Source organism: Staurois parvus, unplaced genomic scaffold (assembly GCF_062004578.1).
Source record: "Staurois parvus isolate SC_StPar_1 unplaced genomic scaffold, SC_StPar_1.0 ptg000068l, whole genome shotgun sequence".
Classification (NCBI taxonomy): domain Eukaryota; kingdom Metazoa; phylum Chordata; class Amphibia; order Anura; family Ranidae; genus Staurois; species Staurois parvus.
The window spans coordinates 4,986,361-5,002,528 of NW_028317864.1; the positions used below are offsets into that span (position 1 = coordinate 4,986,361).

At 42.8% G+C, this 16,168-nt stretch overlaps 1 protein-coding gene across 1 annotated transcript in view; it reads left to right on the forward strand.

Annotated features, from left to right (window-relative positions):
• USP20 (ubiquitin specific peptidase 20) overlaps positions 1 to 16,168 on the forward strand; it is a 68,324-nt gene that overhangs the window by 49,668 nt on the left and 2,488 nt on the right. The window contains exons 18-23 of the mRNA XM_089669043.1: positions 1,872 to 1,992; positions 3,366 to 3,541; positions 3,786 to 3,867; positions 5,813 to 5,921; positions 10,635 to 10,737; positions 11,912 to 11,983. Coding sequence (XP_089525169.1) covers positions 1,872 to 1,992; positions 3,366 to 3,541; positions 3,786 to 3,867; positions 5,813 to 5,921; positions 10,635 to 10,737; positions 11,912 to 11,983 — 663 coding nt within the window. The remainder of the gene's footprint in view (positions 1 to 1,871; positions 1,993 to 3,365; positions 3,542 to 3,785; positions 3,868 to 5,812; positions 5,922 to 10,634; positions 10,738 to 11,911; positions 11,984 to 16,168) is intronic.

Here is a 16,168-nt window from a genome sequence, read left to right on the forward strand (position 1 = left end):
CATTTTTTTTCAAAAACCAGGTTACAACAACACTTTAGGTGTGAACGTTGCAGTGAAAGAAATCCACAAACAATATAAAAGAGAGCAAAAACAAAAGAAATATGAACATATTTAGAATGCATGGTAAACTGTACATTACAAAAACACAAAACAACATAAACCTGCACATTATTAGGTTACAGTAATTGTCAGAGGTTTGGTAAGTAATGAGGTATCTGAGCTATATAAGGGGGGGGGGGGGAGAGGGAGAGAAAGGATTTCTACCAAAGGGAGAGTTGTCCCATGGTTCCCAAATAGATCGAAAATTACCTGAATAGTAACCCACTAGGGCTGTAAGATATTCCAATTCTCTGATTTCAGAGATCGCTCTTAAAAAATGAGTTAGTGTGGGGGCATCGACTGATTTCCAGAGTCGTGGTATCACCTGTCTAGCAGCCGTCAGAATATGTATTCCCAACCTCTTAGCTTGCTTAGAAATACCCCTAAATGGTAGCCCCAAAAGATAATGTAGCGGGTCTAGGGGAAGGTTAACATTGCGTACTTGCTCCAAGACCATTTTAATCATAGTCCAATAACCCACAATCTGTGGACAGAACCAAAAAATGTGTGCCAAGGTGTCTTCTCCTCCCATGCACCTCCAGCACTTGTCAGACAGATTCGGGTTGATCACATGAAACACTACAGGGGTCTTGTACCAATGCATCAATATTTTATAACCTCAAAAAATTTTGCAAATAACTTCAGATACTTATTTTTCTGGATCTCCAGGTCACTTTTATTTGCTCCCTTATACTGTATGTGGGAGTCAAAAGGAAAGCACTCAGCAAACACAGAGCTCCATGAGATTCAGAGTGGCGTTAGTACTGGGGTAGTACAATTGCACACTTAGCTGTGGACTGTAGTGGATGTGCCATTGTGTCTGCTAACAAAGTTAGAACTTGCTCAGCCCAGCGGCTTTTCTCCATGACCACACTACCCACAACAGTGCTGATATTAAGACCTTAAAAAGAGACTCTAAAAGTACATAAGCCAAGTCAAAAAAATGTTATATTGCCTTCCCTCCCCTTGCCTTCCTACCCATGTCCTCCAGGAGTCGGATATTGCCTTGAGATATATGCATAACCACCTGCATTACTTAACGTTCTCAAATCTTCATCTGTTATTACTGTTTCATTAGGCTGTTTACTGACAGCCTCCGCCCTACTATTGTGTACAAAGTTTACTGAGGACAATTATATCTCACACTGATATTTCCTCTGTTTGTATATAATTCTTTTTTTTCCAATAAAAATGATTGAAAATGAAAAAATGTAATATTAGTTTAAAGTTAAGCTCACCTTTTAGACCATGTTACATGCATATTTAGGGTGTACCATAACATGTTTGCAAACAGAGGTCTGCGAATGAATGCTTGTCACCAACACAGCCTTGTAGATTTCAGTGGAACACAAGTGTGGCGCCTTGCAGTATATTGACACTTCCTTTAGCTCAGTAACTGAAAGTCTATACCTTGGTAGATCCTGAGTTGGAGGAAAAGTCTGCAGAAGCTTGGCATTGCACCCACAATCCACTGATCGTACTTCCAGTGCTTTGCAGGCTCGTTTGCCTAACGAATCTAAATATAAATTTTGTTTGCTGCAAATATGATTGCATTTATTTTTTATTTTTTTGCAATAGGTGAAGTTGGCCTTTAAACTGAGTTATGTAAATAGCTACAAAAAATAGATTTTTTTTTACAGTAGGGGAGTACTTGTTACAGTGTTTCCAATAAATAAATCATTACATCAGTTTGCCACTGAGTATGGGAATCTCTCAGGATTTATACTTTATAGTAAAAATTAACCTCTCTGTCATATCATGTTATATTTCAGGTGGTCACTACATATCATACTGTCAGAATGTGATTAATGGTCAGTGGTACGAGTTTGATGACCAGTATGTCACAGAAGTTCATGAGACAGTGGTTCAGAATGCAGAGGCCTACGTCCTCTTCTACAGGTGAGAGGGAGATAACAGTTATTTTAGCATTATTATTATTAATAAGCGGAGTTCCACCCCAAAAGTGGAAGCTCCGCTTTTCTGCCCCCCCCCCCCCCCCCATGCGCTTTTTTGGCACATTTTGGGGGGGGAAGGGGAGCAGATACCTGGTTTTGATAGATACCCGCTCCCACTTGAGGCTCAGTTCGCTGTGGGGAACTGAGCAGGAAGTTTGGTTTCCCCCGCAGCCCTGTGGGACATTTCCAAGGTCCCAGAGGACTGCAGCCCATTTCCAAACCGCAGCAGGCTTCGAGTATGCGTAGTAGGAGACCGGCGGTGAAGCTGCAAGGATTCACTGCTGGTTTCCCTTAGTCAAGATGGCGGCAACAACAACCGACAGCCAATTGAAGAATTGGCTCGTGGTGAGGATGCATGGACAGGTAAGTGCCCTAATATTAAAAGTCAGCAGCTACAGTATTTATAGCTGCTGACTTTTAATTTTTGTTTTCTAGGAGATGGGGGGGGGGGGGCAAAACTCCACTTTATGTGCCATCAACTGGAGCCCGAGTCCTTTTTCCAATTTGCATAGAGTCAGGGAAGGTTATACCTGTCATGGTTTTTTTTTTTCCTTTTGCCATTTGTGACCAATTGCGGAGATTTCCCTTCAGTTCTTGTCCTGTAGCCAAAACAGGAAGTGAGGGGAAATCCCTCCAAAGTGAGGGAATCCCAGGGTGTTACCAAAACTGGTGTCCCCATTGGAAGATTTCCCCTCTATTAGTGTTCTGATGTCAACCCAAAATGTGGGATTTTCTTTTACTTTCAATGATAACAGTAAACAGGACAAATAGAAAGTGTGGATCTCCCTAATGGGGGCACAGACAGCAATACAAAGTGGCAGAGGTTCTAATCCATCTCCACTCTATCCAAATTTTTTTTTAAATGTTGCCTTTAGTAACACTTTGGAGGAGATTCACTGGTGGGGAATCTTTTGACTCTCAGACAAGCAATACCATAGATGGATGAAAATTCAGCCAGTTCAGCGGGGACCAGTCAAATTTCAATTGATCAACTCGTAATGATTGACTCCTCTCAAACGGGACTGTTGGTATATTTTCATTCAATCAGCTGCAGCTCTAGTCAGTGTATTCTGACAACAGAGGAGTCCCGCTGACCGAATAAAAAGACATAGCAGGGAGGTATTCCCCATCCATAGGAATCCATTCATTTTTTTTGATTAGTCCTCTGTTTACTAAAGTTTACTTTAGATTTTCAGAGGTAGATTTTATATCCCTAATTTGGGTTATTATGTGGGTCCATAGATCACACACTTTTGTTGTTCCTTCAGCTGTATGTAAACCTCCTTCCCTTACACTTGACATCTATTCTACCTACAGGAAGAGCAGCGAGGAGGCAGAGCGGGAGCGGCAGAAAGTCATATCTTTGGCAGAGATGAAGGAATCAGGTCTGCTGCAGTTCTACATCTCCCGCGAGTGGCTCAATAAATTCAACACATTTGCAGAGCCCGGGCCAATCAGCAACCAGAGCTTCCTATGCTCACATGGAGGTATGCCCATGTAAATGCCAATTAGTATGGCACATATATGGAATGCATTGGTCATATAATTTGCATCGGATTTATAGCTTGGGCTGTTCATGTGGGGCATTGAGCATTAGTATGGACACATCCACAAATTGCTGCATTTTCAGTGTAAGAAAAAAACACAATAATCATTATAATGAATGCACCTTGTTATGCAGTTGAACCCTCTAACCTGTGTTCAGACTTTTTATATATTATTTTTTTGTAGGAATTCCTCCTAACAAGTATCATTATATTGATGACCTGGTGGTAATTCTTCCTCCGAATGTTTGGGAATATTTGTACAATAGGTAATTGTGCCACTTTCTTTATACTCAAGTAATACTATGTGGCTTCTAATACAGTTTCATTTGTAATTATTATGACTTTTTATGTTTGACTGTGAACAACAGTATTTAAAGTGAATTATACATTATTACAGTTTGCAAACACTGTTTGATGTCAACCCGAGATGTAGAATGATTACTTTATTGTAGTATTATATAGTTTATATGTAGTGGAGTTGCACCTGCATTCCAGCAGTGGTACATTCCTGGGTGCTGTCATTAAAGGAGAACCATAGCCAAAAGCTTTTTTGGCTATACTTCTCCTATGGATCAAAGGAGTGCAGTTAGTTCTGCACTCTTGTGACCCGTTTTCAGCCAACAACGGGCTGAAGCCCTCTGTCTGCTGATTTCACAGAGCTGGTCCAGGCACTGAAAACCCTGGACAGGCACCTGCCTAGGCCTCTCAGCGATCTACCAAGAGACTGAAGCAGCCCTTCCCGCCCCCTCCACAGCTCAGTGCTCAAGTGAGCGATGGAGGGGCAGAGCAGAGAGCCAGAAACCAACAGAAACAAACCGGCTCTCTGCTCAGAGCGGAGGGGGAGAACTGAGCAATCACGGTCTTTAATTACTCAGTTCTCTGTGCAGAGGCAGTGGGGGACAGATGCAGCATCGGATTGATGCTGCATCCACCGGAGTATGTTTTTTGTTTTTTTTTAATTGGCCCATACTTCTCTTTTAAGGGTATGTATATTCCAGTGTGATAATAATAGGCACTGTTCTGCCTCTCCATATCAAGTAGTTCAAGTGTGATCTGATCCAGTTCTTCATGGTAGCTGTAACTTACGGTCTCAGTAGAATTAGCAGACAGTGACTCAATCCAAATGCCATCCTGCAGATCATTAAAAACGTTTTAATCCAAAAACTTGTGCAGATCATAACAGATAGACATCACGTTAAATAGCATAGTGCCTAGTTGCTGCATAATACAGTACATGTGGTGAATGGAGGCTAAGAATGAAGAGGGGTGGGACTAACTACATAGAGCAGCGGTCACTAAATGGAGGTCTGCGAACAGCCCCAGCAGCACTGCCACCCGGACTGCCAGCACGCAATGACAGATCCGCTGCTGAGCAGAGCAGTCATCACGGCACCATGACATCACGTGTTGCTTGGAGGGTTGCGCCTCACTGAAATGTAAGACCAGCATTAAATTGTTTTATGTTGATGATCAGCTATAACATCATGACCATCTACCAAAATCTGTTGGGGAATAGACTCCACTAGACCTCTGAAGGTATACTGTGGTATCTGGCACCAAGCAGACAGTAGCAGATCCTTTAAGTCCTGTATGTTGTGAGGTGGGCCCTTCATGAATCAGACTTTTTTATCCCACAGATGCTCGATTTGATTGAGGTCTGAGGAATTTGGAGGCCAAGGCAACAACTCAACTTGTCTTCCTAAACCATTCTTACATTCATCAGGCCAGACCAGCCTTCTTCCATTGCTCTGCGATCCAGTTCTGATGCTCACATGCCTAATGTTGACACTTTTGCCTGTGGGTCAGCTCGGGCACCTTGACCAGTCTGTGGCTACACAGCCCCATACACAACAAACTGCGATTCACTGTGTGTTCTGACACACTTTCAATTGGAACCACCATTAACGTTTTCAGCAATTTGAGCTAAAGTAGCTCCTCTATTAGATCAGACTACACAGAACTTCAGGGACAACATGTTCACTTGCTGCCTAATATCCTGTATACCACCCACTTTTAGATGCTACATTGTCACAAGATAATCAGTGTTATTCAGTTGTCATAATGGTATGTTTGATCGGTGTACACTGTTAGAGGTTATAATATTCCAAGACAAACAATCGGTGAGTCTGTGCCTTGACAGCTTGTGATTGGATGAGATCTGCCTTTGGCACCTTGGCAGCTCTGTGACACCATCTGCTGATTTCTTTGTAGATTTGGAGGCGGCCCTGCTGTGAACCATCTCTATGTTTGCTCAATATGTCAGGTGGAAATTGAAGCTTTGGCAAAACGCCGGAAAACCGAGATTGACACCTTTATTAAGGTAAGAGACGGCTGCGAAATGTGATGTCCCCTCTGTGTGCACATTTCATGGAGCTATTTGCAAATCTGCTAAAATCCTGTGTGCATTCAATGTGTACTGACATTTCCTTAGTACATCACAGCTGTCATTGTGGCAGAATCCTGTATCCTTTGTCCCAGTACTATGCAATCTCCAGAGGTTGTCAAAGCTGAATTCCAAACAGATATAAAAACAAAAAATTGAATGAAGTTGTCCATTGCTTTAGAATTAGTAAAAGTGTATCTAAACTCAAATACAGAATTATAAGGAATGATAACCTACAATAGATTACATGTGGTGACTGCATTATTTTTTTAGAATTTTCTTCTCGTATTTTTTCCTGGTGATCCTTCCAGTAACACACTTCCTGTCCTAGAATGACAACGTTCACTCACTGTACTGTATCTGTAGAGGAGCAGTGTTGTCACCCCAGGCAGGATTACAGAACACCTCCCCTTCCATCTCCATTACATAGAAAAGGTGTTCTGTAATTTACAGAAATCACTGGGAAAGTAGATAACATTGTTAGGATTTAAGTTCCATACAAAAGAAGTTACAATGACTTTGGAATTCTCTCAGGATCAGCAGTTCTTTTTCTGGTATTAGGTGGGGCCCTCTTCATTTTGCTATTATGTTATTGAATCACCTTCCGGCAGCTTTGGATCGGGTGATGTGGCAGCATTGACTGGCCACCAGGTTCACCTGACCTGACAGCTATGACCTTTTTTTTTTAAATGGGGGAAGCCCCACCAAGTGGACAAGATAAAGGAGTTCCCCTGACAAGTATTTATGGATATTGATGTTAAATTTTTGTGTTGCTATGTGTCACAGTTCTAGGGATGTTTCAAACATTACCCAGTCAGTAGTGTGAACCTATGTTTGGCCATATTGTTCTCAATACTTGAAAAGCTAAAGATATCAGAAATAAAATAATGAAAAATAAGTAACGAATAAAATAAAATGCCATAATCCTATTAGTAGTATATACCTACTAAAAAATGGCAAGATCTGACTAGGAATATACTGTATACTTACTATAAAATGGCAGGATCTGATCAGGAATATACCATATACTTTCTATAAAATGTCAGGATCTGATCAGGAATAGACTGTATACCGACTATAAAATGGCAGGATCTGACCAGGAATATACTGTATACTTACTATAAAATGGCAGGATCTGATCAGGAATATACCATATACTTTCTATAAAATGGCAGGATCTGATCAGGAATAGACTGTATACCGACTATAAAATGGCAGGATCTGATCGGAATATACTGTATACTACTATAAAATGGCAGGATCTGATCAGGAATATACTGTATACTTACTATAAAATGGCAGGATCTGATCGGAATATAATGTATACTTACTATAAAATGGCAGGATATGATCAGGAATAGACTGTATACTTACTATAAAATGTCAGGATCTGATCTGCAATAGACTGTATACCTACTATAAAATGTCAGGATCTGATCAGGAATAGACTGTATACTACTATAAAATGGCAGGATCTGACCAGGAATATACTGTATACCTACTATAAAATGGCAGGATCTGATCGGGAATATACTATATACTGTGAGAATTAGCATCAAGGGTAGAGCTTTTGAAGCACACAGCCACTCACTTTCTTCTTTTTAAAGGCTGTTTTTGCCCAATTTTATTCAAAAGAAAGTTCCATACAATATAGGTTTCCCACGCAGGGGTATCCACCATCAATGCAAACAAAACAAAGATTCAGCCTCCTGGCTCTCTTTAGCAGCACTGCTGCTCAGGCTTCATGCCTCATCCTCTTAATCATTCACAAGCAACACACTGCACCTGGGTTAGAACCCTTTCCCAGCACTCCTGTTTCTCCAGCCCACAGACTTGGGCCCTGTCTGCTCTGTTTTACTATACTGTGCCACCATGCACACTTGTGGCTTCTCCCTTGCACCCACATGAACTGCTTGGGAGGGTGGAGCCCAGAAACCTGGTCCTGACTTTAGAAGAGACCCACACACACCTGACCAATCAGTCTCCTGGCCATTCCCAAAACCTGGTCCCAGGATTAGAGATTTCATCCCTCCCAAATTACTTTGAAATCTCCAGGCTCCAGGTCCCAAAATGGACTTTACAAACAAATGGGGAAAGTGAAAAGCCAGTTTCCTCTGCATTACACAAGTACCCTGGAGCCCCTCAACCTGCCTTGTTGAGAATCCTGGGTAAACTATCTTTTATACATTGTGAGGGCTTGCAACACTGTCACAATACCTACTATAAAATGGCAGGATCTTACCAGGAATATACTGTATACCTACTATAAAATGGCAGGATATGACCAGGAATAGACTGTATACGTACTATAAGATGGCAGGATCTGACTGGGAATATACTGTATACGTACTATAAAATGGCAGGATCTGATCGGGAATATACTGCATACCTACTATAAAATGGCAGGATCTGATCGGGAATATACTGTATACCTACTATAAAATGTCAGGATCTGATCGGGAATATACTGTATACTTACTATAAAATGGCAGGATCTGACCGGGAATATACTGTATACCTACTATAAAATGGCAGGATCTGATCGGGAATAGACTGTATACTTACTATAAAATGGCAGGATATGACCGGGAATATACTGTATACCTACTATAAAATGGCAGGATCTGACCGGGAATAGACTGTATACTACTATAAAATGGCAGGATCTGATCGGGAATATACTGCATACCTATTATAAAATGTCAGGATCTGACCGGGAATATACTGTATACCTACTATAAAATGGCAGGATCTGACCGGGAATATACTGTATACTACTATAAAATGGCAGGATCTGACCGGGAATATACTGTATACCTACTATAAAATAACAGGATCTGACCAGGAATATACTGTATACCTACTATAAAATGTCAGGATATGACCAGGAATAGACTGTATACGTACTATAAGATGGCAGGATCTGACTGGGAATATACTGTATACGTACTATAAAATGGCAGGATCTGATCGGGAATATACTGCATACCTACTATAAAATGGCAGGATCTGATCGGGAATATACTGTATACCTACTATAAAATGTCAGGATCTGATCGGGAATAGACTGTATACCTACTATAAAATGTCAGGATCTGATCGGGAATAGACTGTATACCTACTATAAAATGTCAGGATCTGATCGGGAATAGACTGTATACCTACTATAAAATGTCAGGATCTGATCGGGAATAGACTGTATACCTACTATAAAATGGCACGATCTGATCAGTAATGTATACCAACGTTTGGCCCACTTTGTACCTGTATATTACATTTTGTTCTTGGGTTTAGATATACATTACATTTGTTTTACATACAACTAGCATACATGTCTGAATCTCTTTTGATATAAGCTGCTGTCATCCGCTGCACGGCAGCACATAGCCCTGGTTCACACTTGTGCGGACACGGCATCCCACTCATTTGAATGAGCTGGCCTGCTTGTGTTTTCCACAAAAAAAGGTCCATGCACCTTTGTGGAAACGCGGACACAGGGAACTCGCATGGTCTTTTTGACCATGCAATCTCTCATGGTCTTTTTTGACCATGCGATATCCCTGCGGTTCCCGCCCCTGCAAACAGGCTGTGGACTGAGATGCATGAGGGTGCCATTCAGAATGATTGGTAGCCCCGCACGTCTCGCAAGACCAGTGCGATTTGTCTGTGGGTGGTTGAGGGTGCGGGAACAGATGCAATTCCCACACAGTGTGAACCAGGGCTTAGACTAGGAGGAGAGGCAGCATTAGGATCCAGTTAGGCTCACCTGCATGTACATGTGCTGACACGGGACATGCTGACAGGAGGAGAGAGCAGAGCTGATGGCTTATTAGTGTGTTGCTGCTCTTTCATTGTCCAAGCAGTAGTGGGAGGTTTGCCAGGAGTTTAGCTGTAGTTATATTTTTTTAATTTGCAGCAAGTGCAGGTACCAGCGGCGGACCGACCATTTGGAAACTCGGGCACTGCCCGAGGGCCCGGGGTCAGTAGGGGGCCCTATGAGATGCCCCTGGTACCTTTTTCATAGGCTTTTTTGAGTTTCAGCAAGGACACAGGGGCCCCATGATCCCCTATTGCCCGGGGGCCCCATGAGTTGTCCTGGCAGGTACCAAAGTTTGTCCTTATGTCAGTGTAATAAAATCTCCTGCGCAGCCAGGCTCAGTTCAGACTGATTCAAGTACCAAACGTCAGTGGGACTCTTCTACATTGCACCGTGCTGCCAGTCTAACACAGAAAGAATACAGACAGTAGGAGAGGGAGTGATTACCTTCTTTTCCATCTTGCCTGTACAGGATGTAGAGGTATCTAGATTGTAAGCTCCGAGGAGCAGGGCCCTCCTCTCCCTCTTGTATTGAACTGTATTGTTGCTGTATTGTCTCCCGTTATATTGTAAAGCGCTGAGCAAACTGTTGGCACTATATAAATCCTGTATAATAATAATCTACTCACCATTCAGAGCAATAGTCAAATTCTGAATCCAATTGGTGACTGTGGATATCAAGAAGGTCCTTGTTCAGTACATCAGGATGAATGAGGATGAAGGCATATATGTGAACATTGCAGTGTCAGCAATTTGTAACTGTAGATATGTCAGAGAGATTGATGCAAAGTGCACCACTAATGCTCCCATGATGCGTTTCCTCTCTCTCATAGCTAAATAAAGCATTCCAGGCAGAAGAGTCCCCCAGTGTCATCTACTGTATCAGCATGCAGTGGTTCCGGGAGTGGGAAGCCTTTGTCAAAGGCAAGGACAATGGTAAGGTTGTGTCACATTTCATCCAAACCAAAAGAAGTCCAGAAAGTGAGTTCATTTGTGACAACTGCTCTTGTGCAAAGGCTCATTCACACAGGCACAGAGGCCCATACAGCATGCAAGAGCCCTTTGTTTATGTGTCTGGAGCAGTGTGCAGGCAGCCTATGTTAGTCAATGGAGAAACAGCTGTATTGACTCGTGAGTATGACATACATGCACAGATGGATGCGTGTTCCCCAGGGCACATTGTCTGTGTTCTGGGCCACACATCCATCCCTGTACGCTTGTTGGATGTGCAGGTGAGTTTGTACAATCGTCACGTCTGTATCTGTGAACATAGGTGGTCTGCAGGCAGTTCCTCACTGCTCAGAATACATGAACAGTTCTTCAAGGATAAGTTCACCTTTTAACAAAAAATAATAACTGCACATTTTTTTGCAGGTAAAAAATATGCATTTATTATTTTTTTTGTTTCTGCAGCCTCTAAAGCATTGCACCAGTGATCAGATCTCTGGTGCCATGCAGGTCTCCTGCAGACTGTCAGAGTATTTGTGTTACTGCAGGTAGATACTCACTGACAGGAAGAATCAATGAACTACCACTGCACTCCACAGCGCCATGGTAGTTCATTGAGAACTATAAGCCGACAGCCACTAAGGCGGTTGGGACTTGACGTTTTCTCATTCACAGAACACTGTGAATAAGAGACGCGGCCAGGCAGGCAGAGCCCCAAGCTGCCGTGGTTTTTTAATATTTTGACGGGGGGGGAGAAGATCCCCCCGCTAGCTGTCACATCGGGGGTGGGGTGGGGGACTTGTCTGTTCGTAACATATTACATCCTAGATATGAATGTAACATCTTACCTTTAAATGCTGTACAGGCCTCTGTTGCTTAGACAGCGGGGGGGCATGTGAGACCACCGCTGTGCTTTTTTTGATGCACAGTGGTATACACCTGATTGACACCGTTTTCTCACTGGGTGGAGGAAGGGACTGATCACTGTTAAATGGAGATTTTTAGTAATTGGAGACATTGGAAGTTCCCGTTCACACACCCTAGGGTGGCATTAAACAAGCAGGTCCTCTCTCCAGTTTTGCAGGACGATTTTGGCAACCCTTAACCAGTAAGAAGTATTTCTGTGGCTCTTCCTCATTCTTGTTGTTTCTTTATGTCCTAGACCCTCCAGGTGCAATAGACAACAGTAAGGTGGCATTGACGAAGAGCGGAGGATTTGTGCAGCCCAAGCAAGGTGAGAGTGTTCATTGATTATCCCATGTCTGATTGTTTACCATTACATCTGAACTGATCACATCATGATTATAGGTCAGTGTACCTGTATTAGGACCAGTACGGGGCTGCTCCTCCGTATCACATGTTCTGCTCCCACAGTACAATAGGCATCTCTTCTGTTTGGAAGCCATGCTGTCAGTACACCTTAGAGCAGACATGGAATGACACATTTTTTAGGATGTCAAATCTCTTTGTAAAAGTGGCATGGGGTATTCATTTGTAACTATCAGTCCCTAACCATATAGCGCCATCAATTTCCATATATATTGTGCATTCACGTCAGTCCCTAACCATATAGCGCCATCAATTTCCATATATATTGTGCATTCACGTCAGTCTCTAACCATATAGCGCCATGAATTTCCATATATATTGTGCATTCCCGTCAGTCCCTAACCATATAGCGCCATCAATTTCCATATATATTGTACATTCACATCAGTCCCTAACCATATAGCGTCATCAATTTCCATGTATATTGTGCATTCACGTCAGTCCCTAACCATATAGCGCGATCAATTTCCATATATATTGTCAATTCACATCAGTCCCTAACCATATAGCGCCATCAATTTCCATATATATTGTCAATTCACGTCAGTCCCTAACCATATTGCGCCATCAATTTCCATATATATTGTGCATTCACGTCAGTCCCTAACCATATAGCGCCATCAATTTCCATGTATATTGTCAATTCACGTCAGTCCCTAACCATATTGCGCCATCAATTTCCATATATATTGTGCATTCACGTCAGTCCCTAACCATATAGCGCCATCAATTTCCATATATATTGTACATTCACATCAGTCCCTAACCATATAGCGCCATCAATTTCCATGTATATTGTGCATTCACGTCAGTCCCTAACCATATAGCGCCATCAATTTCCATATATATTGTCAATTCACGTCAGTCCCTAACCATATAGCGCCATCAATTTCCATGTATATTGTGCATTCACGTCAGTCCCTAACCATATAGCGCGATCAATTTCCATATATATTGTCAATTCACGTCAGTCCCTAACCATATAGCGCCATCAATTTCCATGTATATTGTGCATTCACGTCAGTCCCTAACCATATAGCGCGATCAATTTCCATATATATTGTCAATTCACGTCAGTCCCTAACCATATAGCACCATCAATTTCCATGTATATTGTGCATTCACGTCAGTCCCTAACCATATTGCGCCATCAATTTCCATATATATTGTGCATTCACGTCAGTCCCTAACCATATAGCGCCATCAATTTCCATATATATTGTACATTCACGTCAGTCCCTAACCATATAGCGCCATCAATTTCCATGTATATTGTGCATTCACGTCAGTCCCTAACCATATAGCGCCATCAATTTCCATGTATATTGTGCATTCACGTCAGTCCCTAACCATATAGCGCCATCAATTTACATATATATTGTCAATTCACGTCAGTCCCTAACCATATAGTGCCATAAATTTCCATATATATTGTGCATTCACGTCAGTCCCTAACCATATAGCGCCATCAATTTCCATATATATTGTCAATTCACGTCAGGCCCTAACCATATAGCGCCATCAATTTCCATATATATTGTACATTCACATCAGTCCCTAACCCTCAAGGGGCGTACAAAAGTCCTTATCTCACATACATACTAGGGGCAATTTATACAGGAGCCAATTCACCTTCCAGCATGTCTTTGGAGCGTAGGAGGAAACTGGAGTACCCAGAGGAAACCCACACAGGCACAGGGAGAACATACAAACTCCAGGCAGGTGGTGCCGTGGTTGGGATTCGAAGGTGAAGTAAAAAAAACAGTCTCTCGCCTTTTTTCCTTTTCCTGTGAGTGGCGTGGATCTGACAGTCTGAGACATCCTGGATTCCTCATTATGCAATCCCTAGTGACGTTTTCTTTTGGTAAGGAGTTTGTACACTTGGGTTTTAGTTTGCTAAACTGGAGCATGCACAATCTTCTGCACTTCTGGATAGAAACCAATCATCTTCCAGGTTTTATTGCCAAAGCTTAATTGAACAAACTGGTACAGCTGCGCATGGTCGCCAATCAGCTAACTTCAGATTCTCCAGTTTTAGTAAATCTACCCCTCTATGTTTTGATTATGATTGATATTCATATATGATTGATGTTCTTTTGCACACATTTATTGGATATTTTTTATTTTGATGGTCTGATGTTTAAAAGGGTAACACACCCATTTTTTTTTACGAATGTTTGTATAATGCTGACAGTGTCATAGCATAGATCCATTTGTATACTAGGGGACAGTTTGGGAGGAAATCAGCTGACCTCCCAGATTGTGGTAGGGCATCCACGGGACACCCAGACAAACACATGGAGAACATACAAACTCCTTGATGACAGGCCTGCAAGGCAGAAATGCTGAACACTTAGCTACATCACTGGCCATGTAGACAGAATCTCCCCGTGAGAGCTGCAGGACACTATAGCTACATCACTGGCCATGTAGACAGAATCTCCCTGTGAGAGCTGCAGGATACTATAGCTACATCACTGGCCATACAGACAGAATCTCCCTGTGAGAGCTGCAGGATACTATAGCTACATCACTGGCCATGTAGACAGAATCTCCCCGTGAGAGCTTCAGGACACTATAGCTACATCACTGGCCATGTAGACAGAATCTCCCCGTGAGAGCTGCAGGATACTATAGCTACATCACTGGCCATGTAGACAGAATCTCCCCGTGAGAGCTGCAGGATACTATAGCTACATCACTGGCCATACAGACAGAATCTCCCCGTGAGAGCTGCGGGAGACTATAGTTACATCACTGGCCATGTAGACAGAATCTCCTCGTGAGAGCTGCAGGACACTATAGCTACATCACTGGCCATGTAGACAGAATCTCCCCGTGAGAGCTGCAGGATACTATAGCTACATCACTGGCCATGTAGACAGAATCTCCCCGTGAGAGCTGCAGGACACTATAGTTACATCACTGGCCATACAGACAGAATCTCCCTGTGAGAGCTGCAGGACACTATAGTTACATCACTGGCCATGTAGACAGAATCTCCCTGTGAGAGCTGCAGGATACTATAGCTACATCACTGGCCATACAGACAGAATCTCCCTGTGAGAGCTGCAGGATACTATAGCTACATCACTGGCCATGTAGACAGAATCTCCCCGTGAGAGCTTCAGGACACTATAGCTACATCACTGGCCATGTAGACAGAATCTCCCTGTGAGAGCTGCAGGATACTATAGTTACATCACTTGCCATGTAGACAGAATCTCCCCGTGAGAGCTGCAGGACACTATAGCTACATCACTGGCCATGTAGACAGAATCTCCCCGTGAGAGCTGCAGGACACTATAGCTACATCACTGGCCATGTAGACAGAATCTCCCCGTGAGAGCTGCAGGACACTATAGCTACATCACTGGCCATGTAGACAGAATCTCCCCGTGAGAGCTGCAGGACACTATAGCTACATCACTGGCCATGTAGACAGAATCTCCCCGTGAGAGCTGCAGGATACTATAGCTACATCACTGGCCATACAGACAGAATCTCCCTGTGAGAGCTGCGGGAGACTATAGTTACATCACTGGCCATGTAGACAGAATCTCCTCGTGAGAGCTGCAGGACACTATAGCTACATCACTGGCCATGTAGACAGAATCTCCCCGTGAGAGCTGCAGGATACTATAGCTACATCACTGGCCATGTAGACAGAATCTCCCCGTGAGAGCTGCAGGACACTATAGTTACATCACTGGCCATACAGACAGAATCTCCCTGTGAGAGCTGCAGGACACTATAGTTACATCACTGGCCATGTAGACAGAATCTCCCCGTGAGAGCTGCAGGATACTATAGCTACATCACTGGCCATGTAGACAGAATCTCCCCGTGAGAGCTGCAGGACACTATAGTTACATCACTGGCCATACAGACAGAATCTCCCTGTGAGAGCTGCAGGACACTATAGTTACATCACTGGCCATGTAGACAGAATCTCCCTGTGAGAGCTGCAGGGAGATTTAATGCCACTACCACCATAGTGCAGACACACAAACTAAGGCTGGCCATACATTATACAATTTTCTTTAGATTTTTGGTTTAGTTTTACCAAAAACCATATAATATGAGGTCA